This window comes from Anastrepha ludens, chromosome 3 (genome assembly GCF_028408465.1).
Source record: "Anastrepha ludens isolate Willacy chromosome 3, idAnaLude1.1, whole genome shotgun sequence".
Lineage (NCBI taxonomy): Eukaryota > Metazoa > Arthropoda > Insecta > Diptera > Tephritidae > Anastrepha > Anastrepha ludens.
Genome location: NC_071499.1, coordinates 127,137,291 through 127,156,713, shown reverse-complemented (window position 1 = coordinate 127,156,713; position 19,423 = coordinate 127,137,291). Strand labels below are relative to the sequence as shown.

The 19,423-nt window shown below is 35.6% G+C and overlaps 1 protein-coding gene across 1 annotated transcript in view; it reads left to right on the top strand.

Moving 5' to 3' along the window:
• Positions 1-4,282: 4,282 nt before the first annotated feature.
• LOC128859134 (cationic amino acid transporter 2) overlaps positions 4,283-19,423 on the top strand; it is a 28,694-nt gene continuing 13,553 nt past the window's right edge. The window contains exon 1 of the mRNA XM_054095885.1: positions 4,283-6,701. Coding sequence (XP_053951860.1) covers positions 6,666-6,701 — 36 coding nt within the window. The 5' untranslated portion in view covers positions 4,283-6,665. The remainder of the gene's footprint in view (positions 6,702-19,423) is intronic.

Sequence of the window (19,423 nt, the reverse complement as noted above, 5' to 3'; positions counted from 1 at the left end):
ACATATGGATACATATCTACATATATATGCAGATGAGTGTGTGGATAACAGGTGTTTACGCTGAAAAGCCAGTTGGCAGCGGCGGCGACCGTTAGCGTATAACGCGTGCAAAGGGATGAATGAATGAAAGCTTTCGTATGCAAGCACGAATACTGATATGCTCACAAGCACACACATATACGATAATACTCACAAAAAAATATTTAGCGGAATGTTAAGACCCGTTGGTATTTTCCATGCAACAGAGGTGTAAAAGATGTTAAGCGAGTGTTGGCGTGAGTGAATTTCAGAGAAGTTGAGTGAGTGAGTAAGTGGGTCTTAACTTAACAGTTAATGAAAGGTTGCCATTTTGTACATTTTTGTGGAATGCTTAAAGCAAGGAGCATTGAAAATGTTCATTTGTTTCCATTTCGTAAATTTTTCTGAAAGGTTTGAAATACGCAGCATTGAAAATATTCAAACTTAAAAATTAATTTAGCTATTAGAAGTTTTTAATCTGAAGTGAGGCGTAGTGGAAACGGGAAAACGTGTTTTTCTGTAAATGTAGGGCCCAATAGTGATAGAAGCGAAAATAAGCCCGATGAGCCGTAGAAGAGAATGCCCCAGCCAAGTGAGTGCCACTGAGCCATTGAGAAGGATCATCAGCAAGAAATTTTAACTAAAGTAAAGTGAGCCAAATACTCGAAAGGCGTTCTGTCGCCAGTATTAAGTTGTAGGCCTAATATTAAACAACTGTAAGAGAAGCTGCTGGTGCTATTTACCGTTTCCAAAGAAATAATAATCGGTACAAAGTGGCGTACGAAAATCAAGGCATGGTTGCACAAACCGTAAACTTCTTCAATTATATCTTATTGGAACCATTTTATTTCATTCCATTCCATTACTGAAAACATTTTAGTGCAAGTACAATAGATTCAACAAATCTTACGTAACAGAGCTTCCTTCCCAGAACACTATTAATGAACAGGTTGAAATGTTTAGTTTGGTTTACAAGATTGAGAATTATTGTCCACTGCCATCACATTAAACCGAGACAAAACTTGTCTAGTGTAGAAAAGAGCTAATTCAGCTAGAATAGAGAGCTCCAAGTTACTCTCAGCTTATATGGGTGGGTACCAGTACACAGTAACAACGCGTGTACCTGCAGCACTAATAAACTGGCTAAATAAGGCATGCTCGACCAGGTTTCTCTGAACAAGGAAAGTGGAGGGTATGCCTTGATTACTTCTTAGCTGCTCTGAAGCAGGTAGGTTTAATATCAGCTAAGAAATCGCTTGGTGATAGCCTTTGGATGGTACTCTGGCGGCCGAGCAGAGTTTCTTAGGCTAAATTGATATTGAAAGGATGTTAGCTAGTCAATGTACGATCGGAATGGACGCTCACCACATCCGATATAGACTCAAATCAACTAGTCACATTTGACTGAGTTGCTCTGCCTTCGTGTGGCTGAGAGCCAAAATTCTTTGCTACTCCTGAGCACTTCTCTGGAAGCATATCAGCTGCCTGTGAAACTTTCTTATTGGCACGCAATTCAATTTCTTTCCTTTTTTTTTCCTCTTTTACCCTCATCTTCCTATTTCTATGGGTATCACATCTCATAATTCAATCATGTTTTAGTTTATCCCTTTCTGGGATATCCACCTAAATCTAACATAACTTAAACAAGTCTAGTGAAAGGCTTGCATGTCGAGCCGGTAGATAACGCGACCACTGAATGTGGTCAGTAAGTTAGTATCGACTAATTTTTTGTTCAAGAAAGTAGGGCCTTAAAGTGCGCTATGGTTGAAGGAGGTGACGTTCTGAGAGAGGAGATGCAATAGCCGACAATAGCCCGAACATGAAATATTTAAACTTATAGGCGACCAAAGGCAGACACCTGAATGCACTTCTGCTAAGAAAGAAATTTTTGTACCGTTTGCTGGTGGAAAAATTATTATTTTATTATTAAAATAGTCGTACGATAACCCCAAGTGAGAATTGGTATTAAGTAAAGTTGAAATTGAGTAAACGAGCAAACTGGTTGCGAAACTTTGCACTCACGGAAACTCGTATACACTCACAAAAGCAAAAACAAGGAAAGGAAAAGGAAGGAAATGACAGCACACAAAGTACAACAAACGGAAATGGAACACAATGCCAGAGCGAAAATGGGGGACATAATGATGTTGAAACGATACACACGAGCAGAGTGAAACGACAACTTGACTTGTCAAGAAAAAAGGATGACAGCTGCGGATAAGTGAAGTGAAAGTTAATCATAAAGTGTAAGAAAACTGGAAATTTTGTATAAAGTGAAAAATAAATAGTTGTACCACAAATTGTTGATTAAATGAAGTTGACATATGTATATGTAACTATAATTTAATAATATAATATAATATGTAACAAATTTGATTATTCATTCACGGCACGTAGTGTTGGCCTAGTGACGGCTGTTAGAAGAAAATTTGGACTACTAAAATATGGCGCATGCATGCAACTGACTGATTTATACATTTACATATTTGTATGTATGTACATGCGTATATACTTCGTTTCGATTCGCCTATCAGTAGTTGGTGAGCGTAATGCGAATGGTATGACAGGAATTGGTGGAGCTTTTTCGTCCCACAAAGGACTAGAGAGAAATCGTTTTCAAGTATGTGTGTATGTGCGAGAGAGAAGGAGTGAAATCGAAGTTATAGACACACACAATTGAAAATTATAACCATTCATAGAGACCGTTTAGTCAGTGCGCTAATAGACACCAACCATAAATGGCTAGATTTTTACAACGACCATTTTACGCACTGAGATGTTGAAATAGAAACAGCAGACAGTTAGCAGAAACAGTTAGTCGATTAGTTAGTGTGTGCGGTGTGTTTTTGGAAATTTCTCCGCTCTTTAATTTGACGCTTTGCAATAGTGGAAAAGAAGTGCAATATAAGTATGCATGCATACAAACATATGAAATAAATTTAAATGTGAAACTCGTCTAAGGAGCTTATAAAAATTGTGTTATTGTGCAGTTCGTTAATAGAAAATTAAGAAAATTTGTGGGAAATAGAAGTCAAACCTATTTCATTTATTTAATTTTTTTACTTACAACGCTGGTCGATTGCGAAGTGTCGCCCCCGCCTCGATGCGTGTAAAACCTGAAGAAAAAAGTAAATTAAGGAAGCGAGATTGCGCGACAGACACAAGTCCAACAACTCAGCAGAGTGAATGTCGAGTGAGGAACGAAATTGAAGGCGAAATTCGTGGAAAAAGTTAAATGTAGTGAAAGTGGAGGTGATGGTAATGGACAAGAAGTATCCACAAAAAATCGCATAGGAATAAAGGACAAGTCACTCTAAAAAGTTATAAAAAAATAATATACATATGTATATATATGAATGGAAAATTACATATGTACATATGTATGTATGTAGTTAAACCGGTTAAAAGTGCGGAAGTTAATGATGGTGGGCACATTGGAAAAGGGGCATAAAGAAATTATAGAAGTTTCTAACAATTTGTTTTACATCTAAGTCGGCAACTTTAGCGTTTTCCGAGAGTTTGTTAAGATTTTTGTGTGAAAAACAAACAGAGTGGAATAAATTAAAAACTTAAATTATTTGAAGTGTGACTTAAGCGGTTATTAATGGCCTACAAATATTTAATTTTCGTATTTTGTAAACTCAAGACCTTGAAGTAAATTAATTAATTTAAATGCAATACATAGCATTAACAATGCATAAAAAATTTTATAAAATATTAATTTAAAAATAAGATAATAATAATTATTGAATGAAAATGTAATTAAGAGTTAAAAATAATAACAAAATAAAATAACATAAAAGAATATGAAATTAAATTAAATAAAGAACACACAAAAAAATAAAATAAAATAAAGTAAGAGGAAATTGAATGAAATAAAAAGTAAAATAAAATTAAATAAAATAAAATAAGAGGAAATTGAATGAAATAAAATAAGACTAAATTAAATAAAATAGAAGAAATAAAATAAAGTAGATTAAAATAATAAAAAACAAAATAAAATAAAAGGAAATGAAATAAAATATAACAAAACTGAATTAAATAAAATAAAAAATATAAAAATAAAGTAGACTAAAATAGTTTTAAATAAAATAAAAGAAAATAAGAGGAGATGAAATGAAATAAGGATAAAATAAATAATTAAATAAGATAAAAAATGAAATAAAATAAAGTGGATTAAAATTAAAATTTAATTAAATTGAATAAAAAAACAAATTTGAATAAACTAGATTATTTTTAATTAAAATAAACAAGATAGATTTTTAATTAAAATAGTTTTAAGTAAAATAAAATCAAAGTAAATGGAATAAAACAAAATTAAATTAAATAAAATAAAATAATAATTTTAAGTAAAATAAAATAAAATACAATAAAATTAAATAAAATAATACAAAATAAAATAAAATAAAATAAAATAAAACTAAGTTAAACTAAATAAAATAAAGTAAAGTAAATTAAAATAATTTTAAATATAAAATGAAATAAAAACCTTTTTCTGCGCATAATGTAGGATTTATACCGGAGATCTTCATAGCCAAGTCGATGGATAAGACCCTCAGAAACAGTAAGCTCCCTCGCAAGGGCCCTCATTGATTTTAAAGGGTCTTTATCAATGATCTCTTGCACTTGTTGAATTCTGTAGATCGGGGAGTGTCAGTACGTTTCTCGTATTTTTGGGTTTGTCAACAGATTCTGCATCGCTGATGCTTCCAAACGCGCTTAAGAAAATTGGAGATTTCTAAATCGACGTGATTCGCACATATAACGACGGAACTGCATATTTTTTTTAATTTCTTGAGTTAAATTGTAGTCCTCCATTTCCTATCTGAAAAAGAGCAAAGAGAAAAATAATGATTTCGAGAAGTTATAGCCATCAATTACAGTATGCACCCTGTACAATTCAATAAAAAAAAAATTAATAAAACCCCTGAATTAAAGTCGAGAGAGTACAGGCATTTTTTAATTACACTTATTTTCAAAAACTTTATTCCATAAATAACACAATGAATAATATAATGAAATACAAATACAAACAATGAAATACAATGCAACAAGAAAAATTGAAATAATTCAACACAAAAATTAAGAAAAATAATAAAATAAAATAAAACAAGTTGAATAAGAAACAATTTTAACTCCGTCCATTTCCTTTCATTACTTAAATGGTAAAATATATATTGTAAAATTTTATAAAATAAAAAAAATAAAAAAATTTATTTAAGCAACATTAAAAAACTATAAAAGCAATTAAAAAACCATAAAAAATAAAATAAAGTCAAATAATAAATTTTATAAAAGATCCAAAAAAATATATAACACCCAAAATAAGTTAAGTTAAATCATACATAGAAAACAGTTTGAATTACATCAATACCCGTCTTTGGGGCTTTAAATATTTAACTTAATGAAGAGATCAGGACAAATTCCTCATGCAGCAACCCAATGGGTTATGAGCCTGACCATAGTGTTTGACCACTACACTAATAAATAAATAATAAATACACTAAATAAATAAATAATGAGATAAAATTAAATTATGAATAAAAGATGGTAAAATAAAAGCAGTTGTAATTAAAATAAAGCATCAAACAACTAAGCAAATATAGTTGAAAATGACTTAAAATCACCTATTTCAATAATTTAATTTCAGCCATTCTAGCTTAAAGTTACGTGCATACATATATATACACATACATAGGTACATGCACATATTACAGATATGTGAAATCTATAACCTAACTTCTTACCAATTATTCATTTCTCGCTGTAAATGCAGTCGTGCAAAAAATAGCAAAATTCTCATTGGGAATGGGCGACGAAATGTAAAATGTTAATTTAAGGTTAAAAAAAGCCAACAAATGTTACAACAAAAATCAAAACAATAATAACAAAGCAAACACAACAACCAACATACCGACAGCTGCTGTGAAAACCCAAGTAGATTTAGCCTCAGCAAAAATAACAACAACAACAACACTCATTCCAACAGCTACAACACTCAGCAACAACAAACTCATCGACGTTGTCATTGTCTCTGTCGCTGTCATCGTCACTGCCGTCGTAGTTACAGCTATAGTTGTGGTGGCCCAAGTGCTGAAGGTGGCGCTGGAGCTACTGGTGAACTGTTGAATACGGCCAATGACGTCGCCAGCTGCACATAAAATCAATTGAAAGTGCGCACTCTCATACATACAAATACAGCCACTGACAGCTGAAGCGCCAGCAAGTGAGTTGGCAGCGTCTGAAGCTGAAGGAAAAACGCTCACCACAGCAAGCAGGATATTGAAAAATTCTACGTATAATAACAAAGGCCGGATAGAAGCAACTGAAGAGGAGGCGTTATACAAAAGCACGACACACATGGGAAAAGAGGAAGCGGGGGGGATAATCATAGAAGCAACAGCAGCAAAATCAATTCTAAAGTGAAGGAAAATCATAAAAATAACAACGCGAAAATAGCTAAAAGAAGTTAACTGCTGTTAGCCCCCATCACCTCCGGCATTTTGTGCTGGAAACTCACGAGTCAAACGAGAAAATAATTCTACAAAGCAATTAAAAAAACAGCAGAGGCGTAGAAGCAATAGCGACTGCAGCAGCCGCAGTGGTAAAGCAATAAAAGCACATTCCGAAACACCACTCACGCCACAATGAAGCCATCGGATTTACTGCAATTAACGGAAAGGGTAAATAACAACTTTATTTAGACTTTGCATATGGAAAATTGTTATATTCGTTAAGCAGCGCAGTGCAAGTTATTTTTAGGGTTCTTCTGAAACAGCGAGTGTAGGTTATCGAAACGCTCAAATGCGAATATAGTTGTGCTTCTACTCGTACATTCTCATAGGTGCAGAGAAAATGCATTTGAGAATCTTTCAATTTCCTTTGAAATTCACTTTCTCAATTATAAGCATTTTAATAATTTTACAGCGAACTTTACTTTGTGTTGTGATTCTATTTGAATCTATTTTATGCTGCAAATGAGCGAAAAACTCGGAGCGGAAAATGCGATTTAAAAAAAAAAACTATGAGGTTTAGTAATTCATGCCCAGGGGGATTTGAATTAACTTCCTTAGAACTAATAGCTGAAATGTTGCGCAAAATCAAACTCTTTTTCAGGGAAGTTGGGTAAACTTAGATGTATGTCCATTATGTCCAAGTAAGGGCCTGGAGCCAAGTAATACACCTGGAGATGATATCTACATCTTTACTGAAAACCAGGCGACGATAAAATCCCTCACAAAAGCCCTCACAGGTTAACGAGATGTTACACCTAAAGTGTAACAAACACATGACTGCAGAGTTCTTTAGATGCGGAGGAAGAAGAGACGATCCCGCACCTTTTGTGGGATTGTTCTGCTCTATCCAGATGCAGATTTACCATGTGAGGTAGACCATTCTTTAATGAATTGTAAGATCTTAGTTTTGTGTAAATCAGAGATCTTCTAAAGTTTGTGAAAAGTACACGCTCGTTTTAGGCGAGATAAGGACAAGTCCCCCATGTAGCATCTCAAAAAGCTATGAGCCTGAGTATGTCCCACAGTATACAACCGCTTTAACCTAACCTAAGGGCTAATACCCCACTAGCATTCAGCAACGTTTATAGGAAATATTTCATGGGTTCACTATAACAACAACAAAACCCAACTATACCATTCAACATAATATTACAGTAGGTCTACTCCCACCCATTTCGTTACTTTGGCGGTTTGTTAGTTTGCAGTTCAGAAAATGTGTTTTGCTGTAAACTGCCTTTTTGACTATTTTACTGTTAGTTTAGTAATGCTCTCTGGCACTTGCTGAATCACTAGCGAATTGGATTCGTTTCATCTACTGGAAAGAATTGTCCATGCAATATCAACTTTTTTACTGCAAAAATAACTTACTCACTCTTTTTTCTTCACTTTTGGATATTTTAAACTTAAACTTCGCTCTTCACCAGCAAATGCTAATTGTCAAACAGCCTTTAACTTTAGTAGATAAAATAATTCACGCAACAACAAAAATTACAATAGATTTTTTCATGGTAGAATTGTGGTGTAGTGTAGTAGAAGAACTCAACTCAACTCTTATGAAGACCAAACGGTCGACCCAGTTTTGTGTACTCTCTTCCAGCAAAACTCGTTTGATTATGTTTGGGAGAGTGATGTTGAAGATAGAATAGCGAGCGAGGGGAGTGTCTGAGCAACTATTAACTTGTTTCTGGTTTATTTACGTGATCTTTATTGAAACTTTGCGGCTCGGCGGGCTTGCAGGAAGAGACTTATGGGAAGAGTATTATGCATTTGAGGGATACACATTTGTGCTTGGCGCAGCTTAAAGCATACCTACAGGCGAGCAAAATATTAAGGGGACCTGGATCAATCATTACTGAATGTTAACTAGACCAAATCATCAATCAAAGCTGATTTATCAGCATAAAAAGTAATGTAACGTGCCTCCACAATTGCAAAATTTTCTGTTAAGGAGTCAAATAACATTTTTTAAGAAAATGTGATTACCAAAATCTCTCATCTATCGCATGTTGTACCCCCAAGCTGAAACCATTTATCACTTAGATGATGAGCGAACCAAAAAATACTTGCAGCACGCTTCTATAGGAGTTTTTGGAAAAGTTATACTCTATGATGCCCCAGGCACATAAGCCACAACAAAGAGTTACTTTTGAAGTTGTAATGGATTTTCAAAATTCAAAGCATGTTTTTACCTCAAATACGGGGATATCCTTTAAACTTTGTCGTATTGTGGCCGACGAACTTTGTACGTTCGGCGTACAGAACGTGACATAACATTTAAATAATAAATCAATTGCCAAGTTGCCAGGATCATGCGTTAAGTAATATCATTTTTTGTTTTTAATATTGGTTCAAGGTTTTCCCAATCAAAGAAGATTCTATTATTGTTCTTTAATATAATTTAAATCTACTACTATTTTTTACTTAAAAAAGTTATAATTATTTTCATACAGTTCATTACATTTTACAAATTAATTTGCTAGGTATACTTCATAGAATCGAAAAACATCTAACATACGTATACCTCTGTAAGTACGTCCACACATATGTATGAATATATGGTATGTATGTATAGTACAGAGAGAACAATATGAAGTGTTACCAACTTCACACTGCTTGTATCTGTAAAACAGCTCATGACATCAATGTCAAAATTGTTCTAATGACAATTCAATATATTGTTTATAAGCCATAAAAAGCATTTGCGTCTCAGTTTTGTTGAATTTTTTTTTTTCTGTGATGGAATTCAAACGTAATAGTGTGATTGCGTTATATTTGGCTGGAAAATCACAACCAGCCATTGTTCGTGAGCTCAATCTCCTCAAAGTGAATAAAATGTTTGTGTATCGCACTATAAAATATTACAATGATACTGGTAGCATTGCAAAACGCTTTGGAGGTGGACCAAAAAACCGCAATAACGCCAGAAATGATTCGGAAAGTGAAGGCTCGACTTGAACGAAATCCACGTCGCAGTGGAAGAAAAATTGCCAAAGAACTGAAAATATCGCAAGACAGCATTCGACGCATATTGAAAAATGAGCTCAAGGTCAAGGCTTACAAGTTCCAAAAAGCACACGATCTTTCACCACAGCCAAAAAAAGTTTGGTGCGAAAGAGCAAAGGAGTTGTTGCGCTTGCGCAAACGTGGCGAATTTCCTAACATTGTGTTTTCTGATGAAAAAAATTTCCCAATTGAGCAGTTCATAAATACTCCCAACGATCGTGTTTACTTGACCGAACGCTCATACGAGAATTTGAGCCTACGTATGGCCCTCGAAGCAATTCCCCATCGCAAGTAATGGTTTTGGCCGCAGTGACCGCTGATGGACGCTCTCCAATCGTTTTTATCGAGTCTGGTGTCAAAGTGAATGCGACTTATTATCAGGAAAATGTTTTAGAAGCTGCTTTAGAGCCGTGGACACGCAAACATTTTGGTCGTAGACCTTGGACATTCCAACAGGACTCGGTACCGTCTCATGGTTAAAAAATCATGTTCCACACTTCATTTCGTCCACACAATGGCTTTCGAATTCGCCAGACGCAAATCCGATGGACTATTGCATCTGGTCCATTTTGGAGATCAAGGTGGGGGCTAAAAAATATGCCAGTATGGATGCACTGAAAAAAGCGATTATACGAGAATAGGCCAAAATACCTCAAGATCACATTCGTGCAGCATGCAACTCATTTTTTAACCGTTTGAACGCTATAGTCAAAGCAAAAGGTATTCATATCAAGCTAAAGTGAATATAAGTATGTTAAAATTGTAATCATTTTTGAACAATTTTGTCTCTGAAATCAATAAAAACTAATTTGACACAAAAAAGTTATGATGTTTTGAATAGGTAACACTTCATATCGTACCTACATACATGTACATACATACATAGCTATTATGCGCAAATTAACTTTGACACCGAATCTCTTTGCGTTGGTCAGTTGCCGGCCGTTCCAATCGGTCTAGCTATTCGAGTCACTACTCGCTGTCCCTTAAAGTCGTTTATTCGTTGTAATACGCAGGCATGTCTACATAAAGACATTTGTTACTTTTCAAACATCTCAGCACAGTGATGAGTTGCCTACAATCCGAAGTTTTCTCATCATCAAAGCACCCACAAATTGGCGTACGACGACCCAAAGCATTCTCAGTGAATGGGCCATCACGGCGTATACGTTACATTTACAAATTGTGCGTTCCCTGCATTCGTTTGAAAAATAGCAAGTCCAATCAACAAACACTGTCATGTGCGCCCACATGCATACGCGCATACCTACATACTTGTGTGTATGCATATACATAAATATGGGTATAGACATGTAATTTGTTTTGCATATGTGCGTGTGTAGATTGACACAAATTCTTGTGTATTTACTGATGTTCGATTGCGTGTAGCTATAACGAAACTTCAGCACTTCAGCGCCAGCAACGACAATAGTCAAGTACATATGCTTCGCTACCTTTCCGCGCTACTCATCTTTCTATGCTGCCTTAGCCAAGAGAATGTGGCTTAGAATGCACAAATATGTATATATGCACGTACATCTGTATTTGTGTATGGAGCAAAAAGAACAAAACAAGTACTGGGATGATAAAGAATATGTGGGCGCTCAGTGTGCTTTGTTTTTGTCATTGACATCCCTTTTCGCATGCTCATGTGCGCTACCACAATGGTGATAAGTAGAAGCAGTGTAGCATTTGTCATCTTTTTCTTTGGTATTAGCTGCACTATGGGGCAGAATAGGGTATTTTTGATGAAAATGCAAAATACGAAATTTCGCTCGATAGTTTTTTTGAATATTTATCCATATTTTGGTATTTCATGTCAGACATAAAAAGCTCTTGTCTTGCTTAATTTGGCAACTACTTTTACTATTCCATTTAATTTCGTTGTAGTAAACAGCTAACATTATTGGCTGGGCTGTTTACACTAAATTTGTTGCCACAGTGAGGTGAAAAGTGCAGAGACGCAAGATTTTCATTTTATCAAAGTTCAGCTTTTAGTTCTATTTTCTTCTTCTTCTTGATTAGCGCGATAACCACCTAAGTGGTTATATGCAGTTAGAAGACCGAAAAAAGCGAATTTTCCTGAATTTTTTCTGAGAAAACTTTTGAATTTATTGACCTAAAAATTTTTACACATGTTTGTCAGTATTAGTAAAAATATTTATTTGGAAAGGAGCTATAGCTGATCTCCGGGAGCTCCTCTCAAAAAAGACCATTTGCGGTGACCTGACCCTATATCTCTGAACTGGATCCTCTGAGATTAAAAAACCAAACAGATTTCGTTAAAGTAATGTTAAATCTAGTAGTTAACCGAAGGAATAAGCAAAATAAATTTTTTTGATAAAATCGCGGTTTCTAAAAAAAAAAATGTATTTTTGACCAAAATTTCGGCCTTAAATTGCTTATAAACAAATAATTTATCGGTGAGAAAAAATCTTCGATTAATTAATAAAAAATTATATTTAAGAAGCTCGTGTTAAAATTTAAAAATTTGAGACTAATCGATGTAGCCGTTTTTAAGTAATGTTGGCTTCCGACTTTGAAAACACCATTTTGAGAAGAACGCGTTTAAAACACTCCCTTGTACTTTCAAGCTCTCTGAAACGCCTTTTCAAATTTGCGTGTAACTTCGAAATATTCACCGAAACGATATTAAATTTTCTGTGTGTATTCCTAAATATACATATGTACATCAAGAAAAAAAAATATATAAAAATCGTAACTGTATTTAACCGCTTAAGCGATTTTGGCCGAGTTTAACAAGTCGTTTCTTTCTCGTACTAACCGGTGCCAGTTGGTAGCACTAAGTAAAGCCAAGTCCTTCTCCACCTGATTTTTCCAACGCAGAGGAGGTATTCCTCTACCTCTGCTACCGCATCGTATACTTTCAGTTCTAGTTTAACTGTGGTGAATTTTTAAATCTTTAAACTGAATTTTAGATTGCAAAGTTGGGCATCTAAACTTAGCTTAAAGTATAGCCAAGAAGCACTGAAAAAAATTTGGCACAAGAAAACACCTTTTTTTATTTTTCTTCTATTTAATATTAATCTCTACCGCCGGCAATTTAAAAATTGCCATGCACTTTTCTGTAAATTTGCTATAAAATGTTTAGCGATCAATACCATGACTTCTTGACTACTAGAACTGTAGCTTCTAAAGAGTCAGTTTGTAGCACATTCTATGAATAGGGTGTTTTTTTTAGCTGTATAAGAACTATCAATATCGATAACTATGGTTTGGCAGCTGAGAATGGCAAACTGTGTTACGAGGGGTGCCTTTTATATGTCGGAATTTGGCAACCCTGGTGTTGCAATTTGGCAACTGAATGCTGTATCGCAAAGTTTGACATTTTTTGGCTTTTACTTACTCAGAACGTTTTTAAATACCAGTGCTATTTGTGTTGTTTACAGTAACTTAAAAGATTCATCTCGGTCCAAAAATGGAGTTAAATCGTAAACATTTTCGTGCGATTATTTTTTACAACTTTCGACGTGTATTAACTCAGCAACATTGCATGGCTGAACTTAATTCATTTTTTGGCGATGAAGCTCCATCAAGGACCAGTGTTTATCGATGGTACGGTGAATTCAATCGTGTTCGTAGTTCACTCCAAGACGAATTTCGTGAAGGTCGTCCAAAATCAGTTGTTGTTCCGAAAACCACTGATGCTGTGCGCGAACTGATATTGCAAGATCGTCATGTGACCTATCGTGAGATTGAGACAATCTTAGGCATTAGTGGGACCACCATATATTCAATATTGCATAAACATTTGACTGTCAAAAAAATTTGTTCGCGTTGGATCCCCCACAATTTGTCAGTCGCTCAAAAAAGGCTCGTATCGATTGGTCGAATGAAATGCTCAAAAAATACGATCGCGGGGCTTCACGTCTATGACATCGTGACAGGTGATGAATACGGATTTACGCGTATGAGCCCGAAAGTAAACAGCAGTCGACTGAATGGGTGTTTCAAAATGAGCCAAATCCAACAAAAGTTGTTCGCGCACGAAGCACTTCCAAGCAAAAGTTCGCCTGTTTTTTTGGAAAAATGGACATGTCGCAACCGCACCACTAGAACAACGCAGAACAGTAAAATCTGAGTCGTACACAACCATTTGTTTGCCAGTTGTCTTCCAAGAAATTAGGAAAACCAATCGCCAAAGACGAATCACTCTTCACCAGGACAATGCGAGCTCTCACACATCGGCTCAAACAACTGCATTTTTGAGCACCCAAAACATCGAATTAATGGGTCATCCGCCGTATAGTCCTGACTTGGCACCGAATGACTTCTTTTTATTCCCGTACGTAAAAAACAAACTGAGAGGTCAACGTTTTTCGACACCTGAAGAAGCGGTTGCGGCATTCAGAATGCATGTTTTGGAGGTACCTCATTCAGAGTGGCACAAGTGCTTCGACAATTGGTTCAAACGCATGCAAAAGTGTATAGACCTTCATGGAGAATATTTTGAAAAACAATAAAGTGATTTTCGATGATTAAAATTTGTTTTTGTTCTCTAACCCCGACATATAAAAGGCACCCTTCGTATTTGTCTGTTTAGTAAGACTTGACAAGCCATCATGAATCGTTTAACGCCAGAAAAACGCGTTCCAAATGGAGAAATTTATGGAATGGATCATGTAACTGGTAGCCACGTGCAATTACCATGAAATTATCTACCAGATTATAACAAAAACAAAATATAAAAAATTATTCCAACAATATTTCTGTTTTGTATTATCATTTCAAACTCTCCAGTTCTTAAAAACACGCGGTGTTGAGGTTTCTTCTACGCTATTTTTATTTATGGCAACAAATTGTGATTCTAAACCATAGTGCGACGCCGCGCTGAGCAAATATCTTCAGAAAATTGAATGCACCAAGTGCAAAGAGTAAAACTATGTACAAGCACAAACACATTTGCGTTTGATGATTTAAAATAATAGCTTTAAATGCCAACCATCGTAATGTGCACAAACTTCGTAAAAGTAGTTCGAAGAAATAATGGTTTTCATTGCAAAAATTAAAAACATTTTTCAGTAGTAAATTTGTTTAGTGCTAGAAGAAAAAGTCGAAAAGCTTTAACTCCCCAATCCTAAAACTATTATGGCACTTATTATGGAATGCCCAAGACCGATGACTCGCAATAATGTCTATACCTTCGTGTGTATGTGCATGCATATGTGTGCGAGTCAGCGTGTATGAGTTTATTTTATGTGCCTGTCACTATTTGTGTTTCAACGCCCACTTATTCCTTCGCACTTAGTCAATTATCATGCATCAGTTTTTACCCTTACAGTTGCCAGCTCCACTCCCTATTTCACCTCGTGTGTTCAGTGCAGTGCAAGACGAGGGGGTAGAATGTTGGGATAAGCAATGCTGATTTATGTGTAATGCAGATTGCGTAAGCGGAAAAGTTTTCCCTTGCATTTTTTAAATTACTGTGCTTCTAAATACATACACACATATATGCACACTAGGGTGACATCTGTTTCACTATTGCACAGTAGACCAAATTACCACTTTTCCAGTGCAGAATTACAGCTACAGAACCATATTGTTTGATTAAGAAATAATAAGAAAAAATTGTATTAACACATTCTGGACCGCAAAATAATTAAACCTCTTAAGACCATCAAAACAATGAAACGCTAATCATTTCAGTTAAGCACATCACTGGAAAAGTTCTCTATTTGCAAAGCAAAAGATATTGTCGGTACAGGGCTTATCAAATCAACTTATCGAAATGCTTGTTAAGCACTCATTTTTTGATAAGTCGATACATTTTTTGATAAATGCACTTTATACAGCATTTATCAGCTTTACTAAGCAAAAAACGAAAAAAGACTTATCCTAAAGTTTTTTTATTTGAAAAAAATTGATAATGGTGCAATGTGGGCCAGATATCTAACTTTTGCTCAATTACACAGTAAAGCGAGTCACCACTTAACTTTATTGGTAAACATTCTACTCCTAGTAGAAGTAAAGTCACACTGAAGTCATCGTATCTGTGAATTGGAGCTAAAGAAGACTCTTCCGTGGAAACATTTTTTGTCGCGCCACAAGTTAGGGAACTACCTGCTTTGGTCATCGAAGCGGCCCTTTGAAAGTAGGCGAGTTGTTCAAAATGGATGAATTTCTCTATCAGATATGATAGGCAGGAAGCAAGTGAGAGGTTTATAAAAGGAAATGAAGCTGCCAATAACTATACCGAGTAATCTTTTTTTAATGTTCATTAATAGTAAAAATAATAGTTAGCGCTTACACCCTTTGTTGGTTATCTGGTCGAGCCCTCCTTCTATTTGTGGTGTGAACCTTAATGTGAGTCCACAAATGCTTGGATCTAAATATTTTCTATCATTTGGTTTTTCATGCCCACACTTGGGAGTCGAAAATGTGGCCTATAGGTAGTAACGCACCAACCCATACGGCTACGTCAGCAGCCAGTAATCAATATCCATAAATATGGTATATGTATTTATTTCCATTGGTTGTTGCATAATTTCATTTTATTCATTTCAGTATATTAAATTCCAATACTAAATGGCAATACTGCTGCTGCTGAAACCCTGTTAATCCGGTGATTTTAGTGCTGGAGTCCCGCAGAAAAGATGGAGCTCCATTTCTTCATGTGCTATTTCGAAAACCCTTTGGCCCCAGTACAATATACGAAGGACTCAGAAAGTCCTTTGGACTCCTCGCCATTCAATTTCCAAACTCGTAGCTGTGTTTACCGGTCACTTGACGATCGGCACCCACGCGGAAAAGCTAGGGTTACCATGTAACCCCCATTGCAGAAGCTGTGGGAACTCTTCAGAGAAGGAAACTGTTGATCGCTTTCTCTGTAAATGTCCGGGTTTGGCAGCTAAACGACTAAGGTCACTAGGTGCTCCTTCTGAAATCCCATCAATCTTCTCCATTATATCAACAGCTCTGGCTGGCTGTAGATATCTGCCTGTTGGAGGTCTCATAATGGTATTAAAACAGCACTTCAGTGCTACTTAAGGAGTGCCAGACTGGCACTTCAACCATTTCACCTACCTATCTACCCGGCAGTCACGGTATTGCCCTTACGCTACGGAATTTCATTTACTTTCCTACAATTTTGTTTAATTTCATTTCACTTTAAATGAATATGAATTTCTCTTTCTAGAGTTCCATTTAGTGCGTACTTTCTTTCTACTCTTTATACTCTAGAAATACATCTCATACATAGGCTATCAAAAAATAACCACAACTCGGTAACATTTACATGACAGAGAGTTGGCGATCATTTTTATACATTTGACGCCCTGTTTGTTTGGTTAATTGGCACACACGCAAAGTGTTTGTATGTGGTTGCTAATGCATCTGTTCGTTTGTAATTGAAGGGACAAAAATATTCAATTAAACGACCCAGTAATTTTAGACTTTTTTGCAGTATTTTACCCCGACCCACAAACTCTACCCTACACCCCCAGTTTACCTTAGTGGACTCTGTATAAGGCACCCAATTAGAACGTTCAGTGCTTCCTTTCGCTTTTTTACTTCGTATGCTGCCTTTTAACTATTTAGTGTTGACATTTATTTTGCGTTAGTTCATCGTTGTTGGTGCTAGTTTACCTACCGCTACTTTTTGCTCTCCACATTGAGCTTTGCGCACCTCACAAAGAGGTGAGTAAGCAAACAAGAGTTTATATCGGCATTTCCGACAGTGAAAGTCATTAACTTGACGTTTTTTGCGCTGTTTTTTTTCATACACGGTTACACAAGGCACGTACTCATTAAAACGACTGAATCATGTCGTCCAAATGAATACCAGATATCTAAAAAATATATTTATATTTCATTACTTTTTGCAAATTTTAACGCCTACTATGTGTTCTGAATGGTGTGTTGTTGGTTGTTGGTTTCTACGGCTGCAAAACTTCTTGGCTTGTTCAAATATGTTGGTCAATGACTTCAATTCGCTTAATATCAGCTTTACAATACATTATTTGAAACTAGAGTGCCAGTGAATTTCTTAAGATTATTTTACCGCCGAATATTTCCTCCATCTCACATCGTTCAATTGCACCGAAGCTCGCACTTTTGAGTACAAAAAATCATTAAAAATGGTTCTCTTACTGTCCCATTAGTTAGTTAGCTAGTTTTTTTGGACCACAGTGCACTGCAAGCTCTGAAGTGGTATATTGTCTTCACTGAGAGCCTATAAGGGCTTTTTGAATAGAGATGGATTTAGAGTCACACCACCTAGGTGAGTGAGGCTTCATTAGGCTATGCTCTGGGATTTCATCGAGCAGCTCATAAAAACTGCTGACGCTTATTTCTATTGGTCATAGAATCCTGAAATAATAACGAAAGTTCCAATGTCTGTTATAGTATCCGGTGTGAGTTCGAAAGTCCTCTCTAACCAGGTATAACAACCTATTTGATGCTTTTCTTTAAGGAAGAATACATTATTTTGCCTGCCTTAGGATTTTTTGTCCAGGATCGTATAAATTTTGTGCTTCCAGCCTTGTCATGATATTTAATACTTAGTACATATGTATATAGTATTCATCAGAAATAAATAGAAGTCGACGCAAGCAGAAATGGATGACAAAAGTGGGCTTACAAATAGAATTATTAATACTTCTGTATACTTAGATATTGAGAACCGCTTTAAGCATGGATGTGCTTCGCTTATTTTACCTTGTCTGCGGGCTTTGTTAGTCGGCCCGATGCCGCGAAGAACTTCGTTTGCTTCGAAACGTTGCTTTGGGATGATAATTCCAAAGTTAGAAGACCATTTATTTTCCTTATACCCAGATCATATGAAGTATTCTCTATATAAAGGAAATACATACTTAAGGGGGGGGGGGGGGGGGGGGTAGGGTTTTAGCGCTAAAAAAAACACTTTTTTTTTTAATTTTTTACAGAAATATGGCTTAAGATACTTTAATAAAATCAGTTGCATGTTATTGTACATCTTTTCAATAAGTTTTTAAAAAATATTAATAATAAAATATTGACAAATAAGCCCATGACAGAGTTTTTTTGGAGATATGTTTTTCGAGAGGTGCTCTGCGGTGCCAATCGGCATTCGTCGTAGAATCATCTGAAACTAAAAAAGTCGAAATTTTCAGTTAAAGTATGACGTAATGCTCCCCCCTACATTAATAAAATTTTTTTTTTTCATTTTTGTAGTTTTGGTGGCAAAAAAACGTAAAACGAGCATTTTTGGCGAAAAATTTCGCCATATTTGTAAGTGAAAAACAACCTTAAAAAAAAAAAATAAAAAAAAAAAACAGTGTAGGGGGGAGGTATTTTTGATTTAGAAAACGTGTGCCAAATTTGAAAAGAATCGGTTGAATAGTTTCGGAGTTGTGATTGGCACCGACTTTTAAGAAGTCGTTTCGGGAAAAACGCGTTTGAAAAAATGACTCTGAGAAATTATCGATGCTCCGCATTCGAGGTAGAGTGTCTACAAAGGCTATAACTTTGAGAGTTCTGCTCCGATCCACTTAAAATTTTGACACAACATTCTTGAAATGATTTACTATAAGATGAGTGAAGAAAAAAAATTTCGATTTTGTGACCCTACCCCCCCCCTTAAGTTTGGCATGAGTTTACTTTTACATAAACCACCAGTCACTGTTACATATTCCATAGAACCTTCCTGCCGATTTCAGCTTGGGGTCCATTTCTTTAAATTTTTCCTGTATGTTTTAAACACATCTATTTTAGGTTAAGTGATTGAACACTGCAAGCACATCGATTTGCTTCAATACTTCAAACGTTCCGCTGTGGCATTTTATCTCCGCTTTTACTGCGAATCATTTGCCGCAAACGTACGTCTGGTTTTTGCGATAACGACTGGAGTGCGATAGATTTTTTAGTCCAAAACAAAACACAAAATCCAC